Source organism: Hyla sarda, chromosome 1, assembly GCF_029499605.1.
Source record: "Hyla sarda isolate aHylSar1 chromosome 1, aHylSar1.hap1, whole genome shotgun sequence".
Taxonomy (NCBI): Eukaryota; Metazoa; Chordata; class Amphibia; order Anura; family Hylidae; genus Hyla; species Hyla sarda.
The window spans coordinates 144,808,360-144,823,058 of NC_079189.1; the positions used below are offsets into that span (position 1 = coordinate 144,808,360).

At 41.0% G+C, this 14,699-nt stretch overlaps 1 protein-coding gene across 2 annotated transcripts in view; it reads left to right on the top strand.

Moving 5' to 3' along the window:
• LRBA (LPS responsive beige-like anchor protein) overlaps positions 1-14,699 on the top strand; it is a 713,883-nt gene that overhangs the window by 52,438 nt on the left and 646,746 nt on the right. For both annotated transcript variants that reach the window (XM_056562819.1, XM_056562820.1), the window contains exons 7-12: positions 302-421; positions 3,190-3,336; positions 8,524-8,721; positions 11,381-11,514; positions 12,685-12,793; positions 14,012-14,164. In XM_056562819.1, the coding sequence (XP_056418794.1) occupies positions 302-421; positions 3,190-3,336; positions 8,524-8,721; positions 11,381-11,514; positions 12,685-12,793; positions 14,012-14,164 (861 nt within the window). The remainder of the gene's footprint in view (positions 1-301; positions 422-3,189; positions 3,337-8,523; positions 8,722-11,380; positions 11,515-12,684; positions 12,794-14,011; positions 14,165-14,699) is intronic.

A 14,699-nucleotide genomic window follows, 5' to 3' on the forward strand; every position in this document is an offset into this window, starting at 1 on the left:
TTTATGTGACTGCTAGAGGTGCTGCAAGGTTTTGTTGGGTGTTCCCCACTTTTCTTTGGGTTTGGGCTTTTAACAAGTACAGTTTTTAATGTGCAGTTTTTCTGTGTATTGTATTAAGCTTTTTGGTTTAATAAAGGATTGTATATTTTGAATACATGCTGTTTTGTTAGTTTTTGTAGATATATTTTATAAAGCTGTGTAGCTGGTTTTGGTTTCTCTAAAGTGCATTTTATCTATTAAATGAATATTTTTGTCAGTTATGTTTTTGAAATATTCCTTGTGTTTTTTATTCTCTTTGTAGTGGTACATGGTGTCAATTGTTCACATTTACAATAGATGGAAAAACAGTGAACTGCGATGCTATGTAAATGGGGAACTGGCTTCATACGGAGAGATTACCTGGCTTGTCAATACGAGTGATGTGAGTTGACTGCTTGTTTCTATTATCATGGTTTAGTAATATTGATTTATATATAGAATTCCATTATATTTTTTTCAAACCTTTAATACATTTTTATCTGTGTGACTTTATGGTCAGATTAGTAATAACCTCTGCTTTCTTAGACCCCTGCTAAATATCTCCTATATGTAAAGACAAATGGGCTCCGACCAAATGCCTTTTGTCCTATGGTTACATGCATCGGAGCTGGTCAGAAATCCCACAAAAAACAAGGAGATAAAAAAAATCTTCCTGAGCTGTCAAATGGATTTAATTGAAATCTCATTGTCTTTCCTTGCTTCTTTGGTTTTTAATTAATACAAATGACACAATGGCCATATAGGACCACTTGCCACCATACAATGCTCTATTTTCTCAATTTTCCCGTAAAAGCGCATGGGAGGTAAAGGAGCATACAACACGTGATTACATGATTATAAAGGCTTACTGTAATACAATAAAGGCCCCATTAACCTCTGTTAGTGAGCTTTCATGAATAAGAACAGAATATAGCTGTAATAAGACCTTTTTAAGACTAGTACAGGATCTTTCTAAAATAGCCATGCTAACAGCTATAGTTTGGTGTAAATAAGGGAATATACACAACTGTATTAAGTGTTACTAAAGTTTGGCTATAGTTCATATCATGTTTGAAATGTCTGTCTAATCTGTTAACAAATCTATAGTTTTTTATTGGGGCTTCTTTCACGGTTAGAAATGTCTCATTTGGCAAGTTCCAGTTTGGATCTATTTTTAAAGGGACAGAAAATAAAACGGTCTCATCCTGACAGACAAATTTATTATTTTTTGGTTGTTGTAAATTTAGCTGTATTCCTGCTACTCTAACATCCCATTCTACCTGGATGTATGTTTCCTGTGTTGCTAAATTATCTTTGATAGACTAACAAAGCACGTAAAGGCCTTGTTCACATTTAGTAAATATGGTGTAGTACAGAGCTGCTTCTTTACTGCATTAGTGCAGAGGACTTTCTAGGAAAGTGAAACACTAAATTACAGAACTGCATGTTTAGAATAAAGCACTACTGGGCCTTTGTGCTACATTTTTCATCATTGACATCAATAGGAAAATGGTAAAACAAGTAGGAGGCTTTACTTGTGGGCAAGACAAAAAACAAAGATATTTTGTGTATGTGTTCCGTTTGTTGATTCATCAGATAAATTAAGGCAAAAAGCACAGGAAGCCTGCTTGATGTTTTGGTTTATTGTGTTTAGTAAAAGGAGGTAATGTCAGCTTTACTGCTCGTCCAGAAGATCCACGGGTGTAATGAGGCCAATCCTTCAGTTAGCTGACATGTCTGTAGTGCAGTAGACACAGTTTGGAAGACAAATGTTTAACTGACTGTAAAATAATGACAGGTTATCGTTATAGTGTTTCCTGTAACTTTTTCATATGTATTGTCATTTTATGGGTGCGTTCATACGTATGCAGATTTGATGCACAGGATTTTCTGCTGCAGATTTCAATGTAACTTACATGACTGAGCACAGCTTCTAAGCGGCAGTTACAAATCCTGCTCATTAAAATCTGCGCAGGATCCTGTATGTGTGTACGTACCCTATAGATAAAAGAGATAGTCTGTCATAGATTTGTATAATAGTGGAGATACTTCCTGTTCTAGCAGTGATATGGGAAGACATGACTGAGAGTGCTCCCACTCCCATTGACTTCGTACCTGCTTGTATAAGCTGGGTTACTCCCTAAAATTGCCCTACAGGAAGTCTTGATCACCCCTGACACTCGTGAATGCAAAGTTGAATGTTACCTTTTGCAGATCTCACAGAAAACCCTTAAAGACTGTGAAGCCATTGTCTGCTCCCTCCAGTATGGCACTGATGCTTGCAACCTCACTCCAGCTTGCCTCCTCATTGCTTCCTGCCAATCTACTGGCCGTAGTTCTGGAGACTCCATTATGTCCTCTGGTGAAACTAGTCCAGGAGTGATTAACTACAAGTTGCTGACCATGATGGTTGCAGGCCCTTTATTCCCAGAAATGCAGCACATTTCACAAGCTACCTTCCAAACTACTTTTGTGGTATAATACGGAGGACTGACCCAAACAGCGAAGCAGATCATAGAAACAGATAAGGATAGCGCTCAGGGGCTGCTTGTGGTCTGTAAGCAGGAGAATGCTAAGCTGTGAAGGAAGATTTACTACCAGTGAGGGTGCCGGAGCTCCTTGGCATTTGTGACTGAGAATAGTCTGAGGAGCACCATTTGTGCTGTGTTGAAAGGGCCTACTTTATAGGACCTGAACCTGATGGCACCCAATCCCGCTCACAGTAGCAGTTTTCTGACCTAGGCAGTTTATCATGGACCCTCTGCCATTCTCCATGACGTCGTCCCGGCTCTCTGGATTAAAGGAGCTGTGCCGACCATCGCACAAAGTGGTAGCTGACATGCCCCCTCCATTCATCTCTGTGGGAGCGATGTACTCGGTTATCCCTGGGGCTTCCACAAAGATGCATGAAGGGGGCGTGTCAGTCACCGCTTCATTTGGTTGTCGACACCAGTCTATTGATAAGGAGAACCAGGCCCCATAGGGAAGATCGTAGGGGGGTGTCCCATTCGTCGGACCCTGTGCAATCTGACACTTATCACCTATCCTTATGATAGGAGATACATTTCCTAATCCCGGAGTACTCCTTTAATCTTTCCTTCAATCGATTCTTTTTGATGGGTGAAAGTATTTTTTATTGTTTTCATTATTGTCACATTTTTCCTTCCTCAGACTTTTGACAAGTGTTTTTTGGGCTCTTCTGAAACAGCGGATGCTAACAGAGTGTTTTGTGGGCAAATGGCTTCTGTCTATCTTTTCAGTGAAGCCCTCAACGCAGCGCAGATATTTGCCATTTATCAGCTTGGTCCTTCATACAAGGTAATGATTTGTGTGGGAAAGTATTGCCATTGCGTTCTTTTCAGTTTAACCTATGTGTCTCCATTATAATGATTGGCAGTGTTTACTGCAGGCAGACCCCTACAGATTACTTGGCATATCCCAGTAAGATGCCGTTACACATTAGGGAATCTGACAGCATGATCACCTGTCTTTGCCTGAATACACAGGTTAATATTGCGGGCGATCACCTGCACAACATGTGTGTTAATGTTAGTGCGACTGATCGTACTGTTAGATTCCCTTTCAACCTTTTGGGGACGCAGGGTATACAGGTACGCCCTGCATCCCCGATCCTTAAGGACCCAGGGCGTACCTGTACGCCGGTGGGAATTCCAGTCCTCGCCACTCGACGGGAGGGGACAAGACTGGGAGGCCTGCTGAAATCATTCAGCAGGCATCCTGTGCCAATGCCCTCCAATGTTGGCGATCGCCACAACTTGCCAATTCAGACCAGCAATCTGCGGTGATTCCGGGTCATATGGGTCTCTGGTGACCCTTAAAATAAGGGAGAACGGGGCTGTCCAAGACACCCCCGATCCCCCTGAAGAGAGAGGAGTGAGGTGGCAGGGGTACCACCCCTCCTATCATTGCTATTGGTCGGTCAGAAGCTACCGACCAATAGCAGATCGTGGGCATGGGGGGATTAAAGTTCAGTTCCCCCACTCTGCCCACCCAACATCTGGAGGGCTACAGTTTTTAGAGACCACTGTATATCACTGGATATCACTGTGCGGTGGTCTCTAAAAACTGTGATCCTCTAAATCTTGCATTACAACAAATCCCAGCATTCCCAAACAGCAAACGGCTGTCTCGACATGCTGGGAGTTGTAGTTGTATGCCTCCAGCTGTTGCATAACTACATCTCCCAGCATGCCCTTCGGCTATCAGTACATGCTAGGAGTTGTAGTCTTTGCAACAGCTGGAGGCACACTGGTAGGAGAGTATTGAATTAGATAACAGAACCTAACACAAGGTTTTCAAACCAGTGTGCCTCCACCTGTTGAAAAAGTACAACTCCCAGCATGCACGGTCTGTCAGTGAATGCTGGGAGTTGTAGTTTTGCAGCAGCTGGAGGTTTGCCCCACATGTGAATGTACAGGGTACAATCACACAGGTGGGGTTTACAGTGAGTTTCCTGCTTCAAGTTTGATCTGTGGCAAATTTACCGCCGCAGCTCAAACTCCTAGCAGGAAAATCACCATAAACCCCTGTCAGTGTGAATTTACCCTAAAAACACTACACTACGCAAAATAAAGGGTAAAACACACACATACACACACTGCCCCCCCCCCCCAATTAAAGTTAAAAACGTCTTGTATGGCAGTGTTTAAGACGGAGCCTCCAGCTGTTGCATAACAACAACTCCCAGCATTTCCGGACAGCCATTGACTGTCCAGGCATGCTGGGAGTTTAGCAACAGCTGGAGGCACCCTGTTTTGGAATCTCTGGCGTAGAATATTTTTGGTAGCGGAGGCGATTGTAACGCTTGCATTTAAGTCCACCCCTATGCAGATCCCTAATTCAGGCTTCAAATGCGCATGGCGCGCTCTCATTTCGGAGCCCTGTCATATTTCAAAGACACAGTTTAGGGCCACATATGGGGTATTTCCATACTCGGGAGCAATTGCGTTACAAATTTTGGGAGGCTTTTTCTCCTTTTACCCCGTATGAAAAGGAAGACTTGGGGTCTACTCCAGCCTGTTAGTGTGGAAAAAAAAAAATTTACACTAAAATTCTGGTGTTGCCCCATACTTATTTTTAGAAGAATTAAAAGGAAAAAAAGACCCCCAAAAATTTGTAACATTTGTAAAATTTGTAACATTACCCCATATGTGGACGTAAAATGCTCTGTGGGCGCACAACATGGCTTGGGAGTGAGAGTGCACTATGTACATTTGAGGCCTAAATTGGTGATTTGCACAGGGGTGGCAGATTTTACAGTGGTTCTGACAGAAACACAAAAAAATAAATACATGTGACCCCATTTTGAAAACTACACCCCTCACTGATCAAGGGATATAGTGAGCCTTAACACGCCACGGGTGTTTGATGGATTTTCATTAAAGTTGGATGGGAAAATGAAAAAAAAATTGCACTGAAATGCTGTTGTTACCCTATTTTTTTCATTTTCACAAGGGAACATAGGAAAAAAGCACCTCAAAATTAGTAACCCCATTTCTTCGGAGTATGGAAATACCCCATTTGTGGATATGAAGTGCTCTGCGAATAGCAGAGCACTTTACGTCCACACATGGGGTATTTCCATACTCAGGAGAAAATTCCCCCCAAAATTTGTAACCCCATTTCTTCTATTACCCCTTGTAAAAATGTTAAATTTTGGGAAAAAACTGCATTTTAGTGAAAAAATAAAACAAAAAACAAAACCTGTGGGATTTAAAGCCTCACTGTGCCCCTTTTTACGTTCCTTGAGGGTTGTAGTTTCCAAAATAGTATGCCATGTGTTGTATATTTTTTTATTTTTTTTTTGTGCTGTTCTGGCACCATAGGGGCTTCCTAAATGCAACATGCCCCCCAAAAACCATTTCCACAAAACTCGCTCTCCAAAATCCCATTGTCGCTCCTACTGCCCTACCCATTGTTGAGCCCTCTACTGCACCTGCATAACACTTTTTACATCCACATTTCTTTACTCGAGAGAAATTGGGTTACAAATTTTGGGAGTATTTCTCTCTTCTTACCCCTTGTAAAAATTGAAAAAATGGCTCTATGAGAACATGCGAGTGTAAAAAAAAAAATAAAAAATAATAAAATAAAAAGATTTAGAATTTTCTCCTTCACTTTGCTGTTTTTCCTTTGAAACACGTAAAGAGTTAACACACTTTCTGAATGGAATTTTGAATACTTTGAGGGGTGCAGTTTTTTTTTATAATGGAGTGATTTATGGGGTATTTCTATGTTGCCGGAAAAATTCAATTTTTAAAATTTTCGTGGCAAATTGCTGCAATAATTTGAAGCCCTCTAATGTCTTCAAAAAGTCAAAACTTGTCAATTTTATGATGCCAACATAAAGTAGACATGTTGTATATGTGAATCAATATAATTTATTGGGGGTGTCAGTTTTCCTTTATAAGCAGAGAGTTTCAAATTTTTTCTTAAAATTTTGGAATTTTTCACCAAGAAATGATGCAAGTATTGCTGAAAAATGTATCACTAACATTGATATGGATTTTATCAGTTACCTAGTAACCATCGTACTCCCGGTCAAATCATTATCAGAATGTATATACCAGAGTATACCAAAGTAAATCAAACGGAGCCATGTCAGTTTCAAGTACTTCAAAATTCTGACTCTTTATTGTCAGCCGTCCAAGCTTATATCACCATTGCAATTAACATAAGTTCCCACCCTCACTAGGGAGGTGTTTTTAGCCTTGGCACACCATATGCATACCATATAAGGTATGGTTCTCTGTTGAATTTCAGCAGGCTCCAAGGCTTCTTTGTTTAGGATGAGGAATCCCTCTTACTCGATGGAGGGGGTGAAAGAGGTAGAGTAGCACGGGTAGGGCTTTGTGAAATGGACATTTTATGCTGCGCGCGCGCGCACACACACACACACACACACACACACACACACACACACACACACACACACACAAGCACGGTAAACAATAGGGCAATGGGGAGTCGGCAACTACTTGTATGGTGTGGAAAATGATTAGTAAGATGTAGAGGCTGGATAAAAACTGCTGATCGGGGGTGCTCTGCTCCAGCCAATAGATTACGGGTCCTAGATAAGTATCTCGGGATCCTGAATGTGCAACGAACAAAAAAGAATGAGAAGGAGCGGCAACTCATGCTGCATAAAATCTTCAATACTTTATTTTCTTCATGTTAAAATCATGATGGCGTGGTGGGGAGTAGGGATCGACCGATTATCGGTATGGCCGATATTATCGGCCGATAATCACGATTTTGGGTATTATCGGTATCGGCAATTACCTTTCCAATAAGCCGATAATGCCCCGCCCCCCGCACTGCCTCCACCGCACCGCGACCGCCCCCAACCCACTGCACCAGCCCCCCGACCCACCGCACCGCCCCCCCATTGCCTCCCCCATCCCCGGTTTTATAATTACCTGTTCCCAGAGCTCACGCTACTTCTTGCTCCTGCTGCGTCCTGCGTTGAGCTGTGCACAATGACGTGTGACGTATGTGATGTCACCGTCAGTGCGCACAGTGACAGTTCAGGAGGACGCCACCGGAGCCAGATGTGGAGTGGACCCCGGTAACAGGATATTATAAAACCGGGGATGGGGGAGGCAATGGGGCCGGTGCGGTGCGAGTGGGTCGGTCGCTGGTCGGGGGGGCGGGTGCGGTGCGGTCTCGGTGCGGTGGTGGAGGGAGCGGTGGCGGTTATAGGTCTCAGGACCCCCGTACAGGCAGGGGGAGAGAAACGGGTGGCGGCGGTGGCCTATGGCACCTTAAAAGCCACTGCAGTGCATTGATTTAAAGCGCCCGCTTTAAATCTATGATCTGCAGCGGTGTCGCAGGGGGATAAATAGCCGATAACTTGTACCGGAATATTGGTATAAGTTATCGGCTATCGGCCCTAACCTCCACCGACTATCGGCCCTAAAAAAAAACATATCGGTCGATCCCTAGTGGGGAGAGGGAGGACGGGAGAGGACGGCTGTAGCTACTTCACGCACACCTGGTGATTCGTTAGGCACGTGAGCCTAACGAAGCACCAGGTGTATGCGAAGTATCTACAGCCGTCCTCTCCCGTCCTCCCTCTCCCCACCACGCCATCATGATTTTAACATGAAGAAAATAAAGTATTGAAGATTTTATGCATCACAATCGGTGAGTTGCCGCTCCTTCTCATTCTTTTTTTGTTTGAGATATATACATACACACACACACACACACACACATATATACATATATATATATGCATCCATTGCAACATAAAGTAGAATATGTCACTTTAGGTGAAATTGAGTCCCTAAGGGGTTAAGTTGGTATTTATCAGTTTAAAAAAATGTTGTTCTCATATGCGGAAATAATTTACCTTGGTTAATGAGCTTTTCCTTACATTTTTTCTGTAAGATTAAAGGATAAAAAAAGTTATTCCTATGTGAACACGGTAAATGTTTTTTTTATTGTTCCAAAATAAAATAAATTGTATCCTTATTTTTTCAGGGAACATTTAAGTTCAAGGCAGAAAGTGACCTCTTTCTTGCAGAACACCACAAATTGCTGCTGTATGATGGCAAGCTGTCCAGTTCAATTGCATTCACATATAACCCAAGAGCTACAGACGCTCAGCTCTGCCTGGAATCTTCTCCCAAAGACAACGCCTCTATATTTGTCCATTCTCCCCATGCCTTGATGCTCCAGGTATAGTTTCCGAGGAGGAGGCTTTTGTTCTGCTCTGTAACTCATTATCTTGTTGTATATTCAATTGTTTAGCATAATTTGACATTAAAATACCACATCATGTTTCTGACTACTCTTATATGATGGGTTAGAAATGTGAGGAATCTGTTTCCTCTGCTGAATTGTAAATACTATTCAGTAAACAGACAGACAGGAAATAAAAAGGTTAACTGCAACTTCTATTCCTGATATTTCTGGAATCGTCTCTTCCAAAGATAATTCTGGCACACTTCCATTTCGAAAGCACTATTAAATTGCTGGACAAGAACTAGGACCTAACTGTCTCTCAGAGGGGGAACAGAACCAAAGAATTAAATAGAGGATGTCTAGCGGAAGCCATGAGGAAATGTATAATTATGGAGGAAGCATCTTATCAAAAACTAATAATATCAAGTGAATGTGGGCAACACACAGAGGAGGAGGTTATGCAAGAGGATAAAGCAGAACTGCCTTATGTAGTGGTACTGTCAGGGGTATGTCTTTTTATGCTTAGGGGGTATACCTAGGAATCTGTCTGCTCTATATCACACACATAGCTCCAGATAGTTCATAGGGAGTAAAAACAAATTGTAACAATGAGTAATATGTCTATTAGCTGATGGCTAATTTCATTTCAAGCTTAACCTCTTAAGTACATGTACGTCATGAGTCCGCTCACGTTCTATAACTCGGGGCCACGGCCGGGGTCCGTGGCTAATAGCCCGCAGCACTGATCGCGGTGCCGCGTGCTATTAACCCTTTAGACACGGCGTTTAAAGTTGATCGCCGCGTCTAAAGTGAAACTAAAATGTTGCCTGTTAGCTCAGGGAGCTGTTCAGGATCGCTGCGGTGAAATCGCGGCATCCCGAACAGCTGTTAGACACGAGGAGGGTCTCCTACCTTGCCTCCTTGTGTCCGATCGCCGAATGAATGCTCAGTGCCTGAGATCCAGGCATGAGCAGTCAAGCGGCAGAATCATCGATCAATGGTTTCCTATGAGAAACCATTGAACGATTTAAAAGATCGATTTAAAAGATCAGTGCTCCTATGGGAGCTATAACATTGCAAAAAAAGTGAAAAAAGATAATTTAACCCCTTCCCTAATAAAAGTTTGAATCACCCCCCTTTTCCCATAAAAAACAAAACAAAAAACAAACTGTGTGAATAAAAATAAACATATGTGGTATCGCCGCGTGCGGAAATGTCCGAATTATAAAAATATATCAATTATTAAACCGCACGGTCAATGGCGTACATGCAAAAAAATTCCAAAGTCCAAAATTTTGTATTTTTGGTCACTTTTTATATCATGAAAAATGAATAAAAAGCGATCAAAAAGTCTGATCAATAAAAAAAAATGGTACTGCTAAAACTTCAGATCACGGCGCAAAAATTGAGCCCTCATACCGCCCCATACATGGAAAAATAAAAAGTTATAGGGGTCAGAAGATGACAATTTTAAACATATACATTTTCCTTCATGTAGTTATGATTTTTTCTAGAAGTACGACAAAATCAAACCTATATAAGTAGGGTAGCATTTTAATCGTATGGACCTACAGAATAAAGAGAAGGTGTCATATTTACTGAAAAATGTACTGTGTAGAAAATGGCTTTTTTTTTTTTTTTTTTTTTTCAATTTTGTCTCGCAATGATTTTTTCCCCCATTTCACCGTAGATTTTTGGGTGAAATGACTGTCATTACAAAGTAGAATTGGTGGCACAAAAAATAAACCATCATATGGATTTTTAGGTGCAAAATTGAAAGAGTTATGATTTTTTAAAGGTAAGGAGTAAAAAACGAAAATGAAACAAATGAAAGACCCTGGGTCCTTAAGGGGTTAAAGGGTTATCCAGGAAAAAACGTATGTGTATGTGTGTATATATGTATGTGTGTGTGTATGTGTATGTATATATATATATATATATATATATATATATATATAATAAATAAACTGGCTCCAGAAAGCTAAACAGATTTGTAAATTAAGTCTATTAAAAAATCTTAATCCTTTCAGTACTTATGAGCTGCTGAAGTTGAGTTGTTGTTTTCTGTCTAAGTGCTCTCTGATGACACATGTCTCAGGAAACGCCCAGTTTAGAAGCAAATCCCCATAGCAAACATCTTCTACTCTGTGCAGTTCTCGAGTCAGCAGAGAGCACTGTTGCCAGACAGAAAACAACTCAACTTCAGCAGCTGATATTTATTGAAAGGATTAAGATTTTTTTTAATAGAAGTAATTTACAAATCTGTTTAACTTTCTGGAGCCAGTTAATATATGAAAAAAAAAAGTTTTTTTCCTAGAATACCCCTTTAAGTGTCATAAAAGCATTGCCAAGCTTCAGCTTGCATGCCTCGTCCTTTGCATGCCTCGTCCTTACCCCCAACCCTCTTGCAAGCCAACCCCTGTACATAAATAATGCAGGGAATGGTGAGGAAAGTCTGAGGCGTGAAAGCTAAAGCACATCCTCTATGAAAAACATGATTTTATTACTTTGCAAATCACTGTCAGCTTAAAGACAAGTATCATTTTTTTCCCCTTTTTTTTACATCTACTTTTGCTTTTGTGTGTGTATATATAATTTTTTTTTCATATTCTCAATTTGCATATAATTTTTTATTTTTTTTAACCTTTTTAAGGATGTAAAAGCTGTTCTAACCCACTCAATTCAAAGTGCGATGCACTCCATTGGAGGAATACAGGTTCTCTTCCCTCTTTTTGCTCAGCTGGACTATAAGCAATACGGGTCTGATCACATTGACACTTCTGTCTGGTAAGAGCATCTTGATTGTTTGTCTTGACTCTGGATAGAGTTTTAGCTTTGGTATAAATCATATCTGTAGCTGACAACATAACAGATAGTTTGGTGCTCTGCAGAATTCTTGCCTGGTTACAGTCAGATTGTCACACCTCCTCCCGCAAACAAGGTTGATTGACAGCCTGAGTGCATGGAGAAGTCCTGTGCTCAGGCTATCAGTCACCACTGTGGGCAGGATGGGGCTTGCAAAGTTGAATGTAACTGCTAGTCATGATTTTATAACCAGTCACAGCTATTGGGGATTAAACTTAGTTTTCAGTTCATGGCAAAGAGCTGAGGAAAACAATGTCTGAACACTGTTCTCCTGAGCTGTCAGGCTCTGAGGCTAGTGTTGTGAGACTTCTGGGGCCTGATTTCTGGTTAAGATTCAATGCAAACACAATGCTATACCAGTGTTACTGCCTTTAATATTACATGTTTATTACAATGGGTACGAGTGGCTTGTGTGTGCCCAGGGACAGCATGAATTCCATATTGTCAGGGAAGGTGTGTGGTGGTGGTGGTGTTTAGTATATGGTTCTCCTTCTTAGGATGGGTTACACTGCATTTTTGTTTCCATTTTAAGGGTGCATTCACATCTTCGATTGCAAAACCGGCAGCTGGATACGGTGGGACTGCATCAAAACTGCATCCTGTTGTATGACTGCCTGACCCATGACACACCCCACTAATTTCAGTGAGTCGACTAGGGTCAGCTAGTGTTTCTGGTCGGCTGATTTTTTTGGGCTGTATCCGTTTTTTTTAACTGATATGCAAACCGCGATCTGTTGTGCTTTTCAGTCCGGTTCAAAAACCAGATATGGTCATAAAATAAGCCCACTGGAGAAGCCATCTCCCTCCTTTTGGCTCATGGAAATCAATGGGATATAGCACGGATATGGCAGGAGGCAGTTTTGAAAATCTCCTGCTTTATCCGGCTGCAGGATTCGCAATGCACCCTTACTTATATATTTTATACACACAAATATAAATAATAAATATATACTATTTTAATGGGCTATTGCATGCCATACAGCAGAATCTGTTTCAGAGTCAGATTGTATACAATTGAATGAAATGCAGTGTAACACAAACTGTGAAACGGGGACATAAATCAATAATTTTATCTTCTCTGTTTAATCCAAGCTCTACTCTTTTGGCCTTCATTTTGGAGTTGCTGAAAAACTCACTCGCTATGCAAGAACAGATGCTCTCTTCAAAGGGCTTCCTTGTAATTGGGTATAGTCTTGAGAAGGTAAGGATTTCTTGACATGATAGAATTCTGGACTATTGGCCTCAGTGGCAAAACAATGACTTTTATAATGAATTGATAACATCAGCAGAAATATCTGTAATCTGTCCCTTGTTTCCAGATGAAGGTTGACAAAATCCATGTATGTGCTGCAGGAATAACTTCACATTTAAAATGGATTACTGCTATGTGTTAATATATCCTTTAGAGTATCATACATAGAAAGACAAACAGGTACCCGCACTCACCGCAAGGAAACAGACCGACTTCTATGGCATCTCGGACAGATCCGACTTCAGGCTGACAGCAGGGCGCTCAGAGTGGAGGCGACTGCCAGCAAGGTTTCGCGCAAATCCGGCATTTTCCGGCCTCGTACGAGGCCGGAAGAAGCCGAATCTGCGCGAAACCTTGCCGGCAGTCTCCTCTACTCTGAGCGTCCTGCTGTCAGCCTGAAGTCGGATCTGTCTGAGATGCCATAGAATTCGATCTGTTCTTTCCTTGCGGTGAGTGCGGGTACCTTTGTCTTTCTATATATGCTATTGAGTGACTTTGGGTTTCTTGGCTTCCAGCACCTCCGGACCCACAGGCATCAGGACCCTGTGTTGCTATAGTGACAGAACACTAGCCTCCATAGTACATGCTGACACAATTGGTCTTTCTCTACAGCAGTGCCCTCTAGCTTGTGTTAGTTAGTATACCCTTATAGTATTATAACACGGCCTTTGGTTTTTATAAACCTCAGAAAAGTTCTGACCAGTTATTAAAGTCTCACAGCAGATCTTGTGTGTTTGTTGGCTTTGATCAAATGCAGCTTTGCTGAAACATAAAAGTATCTAAAAAGAAATAACATTATTATTATTATTATTATTATTATTTTTAATGGGCTCTCCTGGATCTTTCACATGTGACTATTTATTCCATCAGATCCTTGAACATTATGCACATTTCTGTAGGGTTTTTGCAGGATTCTGTATAGTTTTACAGTTAAATGACTTTGACACAGTTTTAGATGTATGCATTTTCCAGGCATAGTTGCCTGAGGTAGATCTTGGAAATCAGTGGTTTGTGGTGACCCTTTTGACTCCCTAAATTAGGAATTCATGCATTGTGAATAAACTGAATGAGACATTACCAGAAATGTACAGAATTGAAAGAATTTGCAACTGTTGTGATATATATTTATGTAAGGGGATGTATTGTTTTCTCTTTATTTCTCTGCAGTCTTCCAAAACACACGTAACATTAGCTGTCTTAGAACTTAGCCTGGCGTTCTCAAAATATCTGAGCACTTTGCATAATGGCATTCCGCTACTGAAACAGTTGTGTGACCACATTTTACTCAACCCAGCAATATGGATTCATACACCTGCAAAGGTAAGTGGAAGGACTTAAGCTGCACCCACTGACCTCTTTGAACGCTCTGAGTTCCTCAAAGAAACAACGGCTTCTCAGAAGTTCTCTTCTCGGGGTGCTCCTTAATGGACAGCTATGTTCTGTTTCATACCCTCATTAGAAGTTTGTAAACATGAAAAAATTAGTTCCTAAAACCCCTTTTAAGTAAAGTATTTGATTGAGGTCCTAATCAGAAATGGCTGTTTTTGCTTGTTTGCCAAAACTTGGCCAAATTATTTGCACTACAGTGTTGTTTAAAAGCTGAACCTTTCTGATGTATTTGCAACACTGATCCTCAAAATGGTTAGAGAACTTTTTATCATGTAGTAGGTTTTCCATTATTGCATATTTCTTATTGTTTGTGTAGGTTGTAAAGGGAACCTGTCATGTTTAAAATATAGTCCAATCTGCAGGCAGCATGTCTTTGAGCAGGAGGAGCTGAGCAGATTAATGTATAGTTTTACATGAAAAGTTCCAGAATTTGTCATTTATTCATGCAAATCTTTGCTAATCCTAG